Raw genomic sequence first — 10,973 nt, 5'->3', positions numbered from 1 at the left:
TTGACAGCCTCACACACACTCTCCCACTCACTCCTCTTGCGTTTTGTATTGATGCCGGAGGACTGTGTGCCAAAAAGTACATCTTTGCGCGCCTCCACTTAAATGAGTAGCGTTTCCAATTCGCATTCTGTGAAGATTTTCTTTTTTTCCCGTCTTATTAATTCTTTTGTTTTACTTTTCTGATCGTGCAGAGAGGGGAATCTCAGGTGCATGGCCCATTTAAATATGATTTTCATATTTAAATGGGGGACTGGACAGGGAGGGGCCGGGTTCTCCAACATGTGCGCTCAATTCCACGTTGATTGAGATGTACAAAGGAAATGTGCTTGGATTCATGTGTACGCACAGATTCATACATATGGATATTTTTGTGCGTACGACGTTTCCTGGATTCAAGCGTACGCCATGTTTCAGTAGGAAATCCACGCAAGTCTTTGTACATGAGGCCCCTGGAGAGGTAGTTACCTCTAAGCTGCCAGTGGCCGCAACGAACAACTCATGGAGGTTGCATTGAGCTACACTGTGAGAAGTTCAAGGTCTATTCAGTAAAAAATAGCATTAGGTAAAGCTACATTTTAAGTTCTCATGATGTATTCAATGCAATCTTGTAAAATGTAGCTTTTTTGTGAGAAACTTGAATAAACACAGCTGTTTGAAGGAGAAATGTGTTGATGTTTTCACAGCACTATAAAATAGGTATTAGAGAGAGAATTATGATGTATCATATAGCCTATAGTAAAAAGGCTTTTTGCTTATTCCTTAAAGATGTTTTTCATGTGAAAAATGTTATGTAAAAAATTGTTTCATAAATATGTATTATTGAATTTGTGCTCATTCAAAGGCAGTGTAATAAAGGACTGAATAACTTTAAAACTGATAATTATTTTTTTTATAGTGTAGATTTCTGTGTTTCCCTGGCACAAAAGAAGAATTGTTATTTTAAGCATTGGTATCAGTATTGGCTCAGAATTTCAAAATCGGTGCTTCCCTAGTTCAATTAAAAAGGAAATTTATACATTTTATTATTATTTTCATATATTATTATATTTATAATAATAAATTAATTATAATTACATTTGTAATTCTTTGTTTATGATTATTGATTTATATTATTATTATAACACGTAGGCTACAACATTTTACTGAAAGCAAAATAGCACATATTTTTATCTTATTTGTTGGTGTTAGCCGGGTTGCTTATTTGCATTTTGGTAATAAATGTGCAGTGCTTTGACTGTTAAGCTGCAGCAAATGACATCTTTTTTTTTAATGTGAGAGAGTTTAGAAACAGCTGTTTTGATAAAATTTTGCTGTTAAACGTAGTCCCCAATGACTTCAATTCATCAAGAATGTTTGCGTTGTAGGTAACTGATATTCATATGGTCATTTTGTGGGTGAAGTTTTCCTGTAAGCAGAATTAAGAGTAAGAGCCATGTATAAGCATTCCCAAGTGCTAAGACTTAGTTTCAGCTTCCAAATGCTACAGGTACATCACACAGCATTAAACTAAACGTTAAACGTTACTATGATCACAATAATTAACAACCAACACACACTTCTGTACTGACCATATCACCACCACTTTAGTCATATTAACAGGTGATATTTTCTCACCATTGGGTTTTCAAAGATCTGCCACAGATCGTTATGAAGATGGCTCATCTCATAGTTTTCTGCTGACAGGATGCGCCCGAAAGTGTGCATGTTGGTAACATACATGAAGATTCCCTGAGAGAAAGTTTCACAACTGGTCAAACATTTTCATGGACAAGTTGTTAATGCACTTATTCAAGTTCAACAATACAAATTCAAACTATTCAAGTTGAGCAAACCAAATTCAGATATAAATTATTCAGATTCAGTTTGTAGTAACACGTATTGTGTCCATATGCTTTTCTCTTACTGACCTTGCTGCGAATGTTGTGGCAGTAAGCCATGTCAGGGTCTAAGAGGTGTGAGCTAAACAGCTCGTAGTCTTTGAGTTCTGATCGAAGGAGGCTGGCCTTCACCAGGAACACACTGGACACATATGGGACATTCCACACACCCCTAAAAAACAAGACAGTGTTAGACAGCTTACATGGCATTGCGAGGGTCTAATATCAGGAACAGACTGTGCTCAAATACTGTTAATTCTAATGAAGTGCCTCTGTGAGGCACTTTGTGTTAAGCCCTTTTCACACAGAGCGCGCAAAGCGCAGACCTCCGCCGACGAACCCATTCATTGTGTATGTGCTACCACGGCGCAAGAGCACACCACTCTGCCGCCGAGCTGAGCGGCGCGCGAGAGGGCGCAGACAGCCTGCGCTCGAATTGAACATTTTTTAATTTCACCGCAACGCGCTGTGACGACACCTCGGCGCGTCCAGTGGCAGAGAAGAGTCTGAAGTAGACCCGGAAGCGGTCACCATGGAGCTATAGCTCCTGAACGAGCCTGTGCTCCTCCAAATCCTGTCTTGTGCGCCTTGCTCTCCGCTTGCTCTGCGCCCTACCCCGCGGTGGGCGCCGCGAAAATCGCGCTCTGTGTGAAAGAGGCTTTACTGTTGTATGAAAAGTGCCATATAAATAAAGTTGATTTGATTTTGATTTGATTTGAAGTGAGAGAGAACCAAGTGTGTATTGGAGACAGACTTCCCCTCTTTTACTAGAATATTTTGTCATGTTTAAGTAAGAAGCCTCCCTGATTTCTTATCTGATCCTGTTTTATTTGCTGTTGATGCAAATTCAACACCTCCATGTTTTCTTTATATATTTCTACAGCACCAATGCTATCAGCACAACAGTGAGACATAATCCTCCCTTTCATGTTGGGCCTTTAACCTTTTTCACTCTGCTGGCAGGCATCCACAGCTGACATCACTGACTTTCAGAGTGGACTGAGTTTTAATGCTACAGTCAAACCAAAAGACCCTAAGGTATCCATTGGTACCAACCATGTCCGGCTTGTCAGGAAGGGGGTTAAATAGCACTCCAAAATTAGGCTACATTTTGGCGAGGAAAAAAAATGGCTGAATATTTCTGCATACTGGGTTCTGAACGGTCTTGGAATTGGATGAATTGTGTATAGCTGGAAATCTGAGACTCTTGCGGACTCAATAAGCTTAATTTTAATTATATTTAATGATGTTAGCTCCCATAGTAGCCACTTGATTGTAGAAATACCATTTTTTGGGAACATGACCTCACTGTATAAAATGACCTCTTGTGACCTCCGGGATAAACACAGCCTTATGAAACTTTGCAACCATAAATTAGAGATCTCGAGCATTCAGATGATATTTGGCTTTCATAAGTACTACTCAACTCAACTCAATTTTTTTTATAAAGAACATTTAAAAACAACTCATGCTGACCAAAGTGCTGTACAAAAGGAATAAAATGCTACAAAACACATACATACGAGTGACATGATTGTCAGGTACACAGCTCACACATTTATAGACCCAACACACACAGGTACACATCGGGGAAAACCAAATCAGGGGGACTCTAACGTTAATGAATAAAAGTAAGTTTTGAGCTGAGACTTAAATGATTAAATGGTGGGGGCAGATCTGATTGGGAGGGGGATGCTGTTCCACAGTTTGGGGGCAGACACAGCAAAGACATGATCACCCCTGAGCTTAAGTCTGCGGAGGACAGCCAGAAGCCCCTGATCAGCTGACCTGAGGGACCTGGACGGGGAATGGGGGGTTAGAAAGTCTGAGATGTAGGATGGGGCTAGACCATTAAGGGCCTTGTAAACAAACAGGAGAACTTTAAAGTCAACTCCGAACTTTACTGGCAGCCAGTGGAGAGAGGCCAAAACAGGTGTGATGTAGTCTGTCTTCCAGGTACCTGAGAGAAGCCTAGCAGTGGTGTTCTGAACCAGCTGGAGGAGGGACAGAGAGGACTGACTGATACCAGTGTACAGAGAGTTTCAGTAGTGTAAATGGGAGGAGATGAGAGCGTGGGTGAATATCTGCAGGTCTTCGAAAGGAGAGAAATGGCTTGATTTTGGAAATGGTGCAGAGTTGGAAAAAGCTGGTTTTTACTACTGCATTTATTTGTTTCTCAAATTTAAAGGTGGAGTCAAATATCACGCCAAGATTTCTGGCATGGGGTTTAACATAGTTAGAGAGGCTACCGAGCTGGTCAGAAATCCCTCTAATGGAGTCAGGGGGACCAAAGAGGACAACTTCTGATTTGCCCTCATTCAGCTGGAGGTAATTCTGTGCCATCCAGTTCTTTATGTTCTCGAGGCAGTTTATGAGACTGGCAACACTGGACTTGTGGTTAGGCTTGATAGGGAGATACAGCTGTGTGTCATCAGCATAGGAGTGGAAGGAGATGTTATGTTTTTTAAAAATTTGGCTGAGAGGAAGCATGCACAACGAAAAGAGAATGGGACCTAAGATGGAGCCTTGAGGGACCCCACAGGAAAGAGTGGCTGAGGAAGAGGAGTGATTTCCCATGCTGAGAGAGAAACTTCTATTTTTGAGGTAGGAAGTGAACCAGTGTAATGCAGTGGCACTGATGCAGACACCAAACTGGAGGTGTTCGATTAAGATGTTGTGATCCACAGTATCGAACGCAGCAATGAGGTCAAGAAGAACTAGGATGGCACAGTTTCCAGTGTCAACAGAGAGTAGCCGGTTATTGTACACTCCATCCAACCAATTAAGTGATTCATACATATAGCAATGGTGAGTTCTATATGTGCACCTCAAAATAAATCTACACAAAGAGTTATACAATACATTTAGGGGTCTAAGATAAGTATCAGAGGTGTTCAGATGGACAATGTCAGCATAATCAATTATAGGTAAAATTAACTTATTATTCTTTTTCTGACATGAAATGAAAAACAATTAATTGAGCGATAGAGTGAGCACAGACAACCAAATGTTCGTTTCATAATAAAATCAATGTGGGGCTTAAAGCAGAGTTCAGGGTCAATCCAAAGTCCAAGATATTTGAAGGAGTCTCAAGGGGAGATCCATCATCAAAATTAATATGAAAGCCACAGGGATGTGAGCATCTTTGTCGCATGCCAAACACCATGCTGCAGGACTTCTTCTTATTCAATATGAGTCTGTTATTATGAAGCCATTTTTTAACCAAATTAAAGTCAAATTGTAAAGAGTTCTGGATCTGTAATATATCAGAGTTAGAGGTGTATATAACAGTATCGTCAGCATATAGATGAACAAGACAATTTGAGCATATTTGTGGTAAATCATTAATAAAGATAGAGAAAAGAAGTGGTCCAAGAGTGGAGTCTTGTGGAACACCCTTATCAACAGTTAAATAATCAGACTGAGAACCTTGAAAGACAACACACTGACGTCTGTTATGGAGATAGGCATTAAACCAGAGGAGAGCATTTTGAGATAGACCAATAGAGTAGAGCTTATCAAGGAGGAGGTAGTGATCAACCAAATCAAAAGCTTTGGAAAGATCAATAAAAATTGCACCTGTACGTAGGCCTTTATCAAAGGAGGAGAACACATCATTGGTGAATTTTAGCAGGGCTGTTGTGGTGGAGAAATTAGGTCTAAAGCCAGATTGGGTTGGAGATAAAATATTGCACAGATTGATGTACTGATATAATTGATTAAAAATAAGTTTCTCAAAAGGGGGGTAACTCTAGTACATTTCCATATGGGGGGAACTGAATAAGTAGATAAAGACATATTAAACTAGAAAAGCACTCGGAGAGCACAGACCTCTGCCAAGCAACTCAGATTTCCCGCCATTTTATTATTTTATCCACTTTGCTTCAATCGATCAACACCAAAATTTTATCATCTGTTCCTTGTCCCATTATCAACCTTTCCTGAAAATTTCATCAAAATCTGTTCAGAACTTTTTGAGTTATTTTGCAGACAAACAAACAGACAAACAGACCAATACTGGCAAAAACATAACCTCCTTGGCGGAGGTAATAAATCAGCAAGGGGATACATTAGAACATGAGCTGCAAGTTTAACAAATTTAGCTTCCAAACCATCTGGACCAGCACTAATATTTTCCAAAACTCATTTATAACATAAAAGACATTAATAGGTAGAATTTTTCTAAAGGAAAAAGAACTGTTAGAGGTAGTGCAGTTTAAAGAGCCAGCCATATCATAAGAATTAAAGTGTTGGGAACCACAGATAGATGAGAAATGACGGTTGAAAGCTTGGGAAATAAGTGGAGTTTCATTATTTATACATATCTGATTTAAGAGGTTTTTGTTAGTTTTATTGAGAATATTGTTCAAATGTTTCCAGAACTGTCTAGGATTACGGAAATCCTGTGAAAAGCTGTCTTTATAGTAGTTATATTTTGCATTCCTTGTTTTGGTTTTACAAAGATTTCTCAAATATCCGTAGGTTTCCCAATCAGCAGCATCCTTAGACAAGCGATATTTGGTCCAGGCTTTATCCCTTTGTTTGAAAAGGCTGATAAGATGTGAGCTAATCCAGGGTAGGTGTCTACCTTTAACTCTAACTGTTCTTATGGGGGCATGTTTATCAATTATGTTCATAATTTCAGAGTAAAAAAAGTTCCATGCATCATCAACAAAAGGAATTAACTGAAATCTGTCCCAATTAATGCAAATTATATCTTGAATAAAACTATCTACATTAATGTTCTTGCATTGTCTCAGTCTAATATATTTAGGAGGCGCACTTGGGATTTTGATTTACCAGACACAAAATATAACTTGTGAGAAAGTGATCACTTGAACAGTCTGACATAACACCGGATTTAATTATTCTTTCAGGATTAGTGACAAGTATCCAGTCCAACAGAGACGACGACAGATAATCAACTCTTGTAGGTTCCTTAATTAACTGAGTGAGGTTTACACTATTAATTAAATTCCTATCATTGGAGGAGAAGCAATCAAGTCAGTTACTATTGAAGTCACCCAAGATAATCATTTCATTAGGCTCTTCAAGAGAATTAATAGTTGACAAAATACACTTAGTGGAGTCAGTCACAGCAGAGGGAGGCCTATAGATGTTGCAGAATAATGTTGACAAAAGACATTCAAAGTTAACTAGACAAAATAACAAACACGACACATGTACACACACACACACACACACACACACACACACACACACATGAAAAACATAAAAGCAAGGTGAGTGGCTGATAACTAAAGTAGAGCAAATAGCCACAGGCTCAGACTGCTACATAGCCTACATGAGGAAACAAAAGAAGGGCCCAGCTTAATTTATCCCAGGTCAGAAATAAGTGAATAAAAATAAATAAATAAAATGAAATAACAATCCAAGATCAAGGAATCAAGTAGCTTATATTCAGGCAAACATAAATATATATAGATGGCCACAGATAATCACAATAAGAGGAATGAGTCACCAAAGAAAGAGGGCCATTTCATTATTTCGAGAGGGTAAATAAAAGATAAATAAAAATAAAATAAAAAACAGCAACAGACACTCTGTATTCTGGTGAGAGGGGATAATGTTGGTCTGATGCTGTGGTCCAAATAAAAAAACTTCTGTTTTATTGTCATTGAGCTGGAGAAAGTTTGCTGCCATCCAGGATTTAATATCATGAAGACAGGTATTGAGGTTGGTTAGTTTATTATAGTTGTTTGGCTCTAGGGGGAGGTAGATCTGAGTATCGTCCACATAACAGTGGAAAGAAATGTTGTGCTTTTGGATAATGTGGCCTAGTGGGAGCAAATAGATGGAGAAGAGGATTGGACCAAGTATGGAACCTTGGGGAACACCACAGGAGATGGGGGCTGAGGAGGAGGATGGGTTGCCAATGGAGACACTGAAGGATCTGTTGGATAAGTATGAGGAAAACCAGTTCAAGGCGGGACCAAAAGCCCCCGCCCATTCGTTAAACCTGTGGATGAGAGTGAGATGATCTACTGTGTCAAAAGCTGCGGTCAGATCTAGGAGTAAGAGGATGGAGCAGTTACCAGAATCGGCAGCCAGAAGGAGGTCATTGGTTATTCTGAGTAATGCAGTTTCTGTACTGTGAAGAGCTCTGAAACCTGATTGGAATTTTTCAAAGATGCAGTTTTGATCCAGGTGTGACAACAGTTGGTTGAAAACTACTTTTTTGAGGATTTTGGAAAGAAATGGCAGTTTGGAAATTGGTCTGTAGTTGTGGAGGACTGAGGGATCTAGATTCTATCTTTTTTAAAAGTGGCTGGACTACCACATGTTTGAAAGATTTGGGAACATGGCTGGTTTCCAGAGAGCTATTGATAACTGAGAGTATACTGGGACCAATGGTGTTAATTACTTCTTTGAAGAGTTTGGTTGGTATAATAACAAGAGAGCAGGTGGAGGTTTTCATAGTGGAAATAATGTGATGAAGCTCTTATAAAGTGATGGAGTAGAAGGAATTAAAACTGGCTGTGTTTTCAGTGGAGACGGATAGCCTATTTGCAGTTGGGAGAAATACTAGCTCTGATGTTCATTACTTTGTCTCTAAAGAAATTTAGAAAATGCTCACATTTAGAGACAGATGCTTTGAGACATGAGTCCCTTTTACACTGCCACTGTTTTGCAGGCAAGCTGCGAGCGTTTAGACACACACAGCTGGATTGGCGAGTTGATCCGAGGTGCCCAATTTTCCACTGCATAGGGGTAAACATATTGGCGGAACCTTTTTGGTTTAAAAAGAACAAGGTGCCCTTCCACCACGGGAGGGGCTGTTGATGACTTGTGGGAGGAGCTGTTGATGACACCTCACGTGTGACCCACTGGCGGTGGACAAACAGGAAACAGCTGATAGCAGGAAGAGCAGCAAGTAGCAAGAGGGAAACGCACTGTAAAGATGAGAAACTGGGGAGACAACGAATTGCGTGCCCTCCTTGTCCTCGCAAATGAAGAGGCCATTAACCATCAAATGACGGGAATAGTGAAGGACGGGCCAACTTATGAGAGAATCGCCGAAGGACTGACAAGCAATGGCTTCCCACGGAGCACGTCACTGTTTACGTCACACGCTGAGCTACACGTTTTGTTACTTGCTCACGTCCCCCATTGCCCCGAAAAAGGCACATTCTGTATGAACAAAGTAGGCATGTGGCAGAGGAGGTGACAGGGTTTAACAAACTAACAAGCATCGTGGGGTAATGGCAGTTCTTGTTAATAAGATCAGAGAAATATTGGGCCCTGGCATTTTTGACTGCTAGCTGGTATTTCTTCAACAGATCCTTCAAAATTTGAAATGAGACCTCCAGTTTATCACGCTTTCACCTCCGCTCTGCCCTTCTGCAAGCTCTCCTTATTTCTCTGGTGTGAACGTGATTAAGCCAGAGGCATTTTAGTTTTAACTGGTGCTACAGAATCAAGGATAGCTGAAACTGTGTTTCTGAATTGTGAGACAAGTTTCCCATTGCTCACATAGGACAGTGCAGTCTCAATACTGTTTATGCTAGGAGCCTCTTCATAGGCTTCTGCAAATCTAGTGGCAGTGGAGGAATTTATAATGCGAGAGCAGAAGAAAGCAGGGCAGATAGGAGAAACGTGTGGCAAATAAAAACAAAAAATCATTGCTTTGTGATCAGATAGGTGAAAGTCTTCTATCACAGGGTTGGGGATGGAGACCAGTGGAGATAGCTTCACATGGACAGCAAATATGAATATTGAAATCGCCAATAATGAGGATGTTGTCACATTTTGGAGCAATGCTGGACAGGAGATCAGAAAATTCACTGCTAAAATTAATGTTAGGTTTTGGGGGTCTGTATACTAGTAGGCAGAAGACCAGTGAGGAGCCATCTATCACAAAAGCCAGAGATTCAAAAGAGGAAAAAGGTCCGATAGGAATATTTGGACATTTAAGGGTATTTTTGTGAATTACAGCCACCCCTCCGCCACATGAATGTGACCTGGGTTGATGAAAATGAGAGCAGCCTGAAGGAGTGGCTTCTATGAGGGGGGAGAGATCATCAGGGGTTAGCCATGACTCAGTGATAAGGAGGCAGTCAAGGTTTTGGGACAGAATAACGTCTTGACAGACAAATGATTTGTTTGACAGTGATATCACATTTAGCAGACTAAATCTGGAGGGGAGGGGAGGCGAGGATGAAATCATAGACTGTGAAATAGTAATAAGATTGTTATAATTTACTGAGCGGGTGGACTCGGAGACAATATTATGATATCTGAGAGTAGGGCTGGGCGATAAATCGATTTTATTGATTAATTCGAATTTGTAGTTCAGAGTGGGCTCACCCCCCCCCACGTGCTTGATACACAAACATCATGGCAGCGAGCAGGGAAGAACTCGTTCCCAAGAAAGGGAACGTGTTCGGTTTTGTGGCGTCAGACACAGAATAAACAGCACCCCGCTTTAAAGTGTGTTTGAAGGCTGTTGCTACCCAAGGTAGCAGTACTACCAATTTACTGCAGGACCTCAAACGGAGGCATGCTGCCGAGTGGGAGAGGTGTTGCTCCCTACGAAAATATCCCTATTCAAATGCTTGAATTTGTTATTTACGTGACAATGCTTGAACGCAACACAGGCTCCTCTCCATAGACTGTGTGTTCGGTGCCGTGCTGCAGGTTCGGGCCAGGCTCGGTTATAATTGTCTCGGACTCGGGAAAATGCCTCCTGAGCCGCGCTCTAGTGTGCTCACCTGTGTGTGTGTGTGCAGGGTTCAATGCTAAGGTTTTTTTTCACTTGCCCGGTCGGGCAAGTTGGTCAGAGATCTACTTGCCCAAAGTCAGTTTTTACTTGCCCTATAAAAATTGTTTAATATAAGCGGCTATCAAATAACAAAGACTGCAGTTATTTTTATGTTATGTAATCTTTATTCACATTGTATTTATTAATTAAAACAACATATCAAATGTTGATGCAGTCAAAGCTCTATTGAGCCTTGTATTCCTTTAGCCCTTAGCAGTAATGATTTTATGAGCTTTTTTAATGACAAAAGGCAAAATTCATGACCTCCTGTCCTCAGATAGTACCTATCTAACCTCAAACACAGCTGTAAGACC

The 10,973-nt window shown here is 40.4% G+C and overlaps 1 protein-coding gene across 1 annotated transcript in view; it reads right to left on the bottom strand.

Moving 5' to 3' along the window:
* The window catches only part of plod1a (procollagen-lysine, 2-oxoglutarate 5-dioxygenase 1a), a 75,685-nt gene that overhangs the window by 17,935 nt on the left and 46,777 nt on the right, over positions 1-10,973 (bottom strand). The window contains exons 13-14 of the mRNA XM_050064621.1: positions 1,908-2,049; positions 1,615-1,728 (exon numbers count right to left, since the gene is read on the bottom strand). Coding sequence (XP_049920578.1) covers positions 1,615-1,728; positions 1,908-2,049 — 256 coding nt within the window. The remainder of the gene's footprint in view (positions 1-1,614; positions 1,729-1,907; positions 2,050-10,973) is intronic.

The sequence above is a fragment of the Epinephelus moara genome, chromosome 16, assembly GCF_006386435.1.
Source record: "Epinephelus moara isolate mb chromosome 16, YSFRI_EMoa_1.0, whole genome shotgun sequence".
Lineage (NCBI taxonomy): Eukaryota > Metazoa > Chordata > Actinopteri > Perciformes > Serranidae > Epinephelus > Epinephelus moara.
Note: the sequence above shows the minus strand (reverse complement) of the source record. Positions and strands in the feature narration are given on the sequence as shown.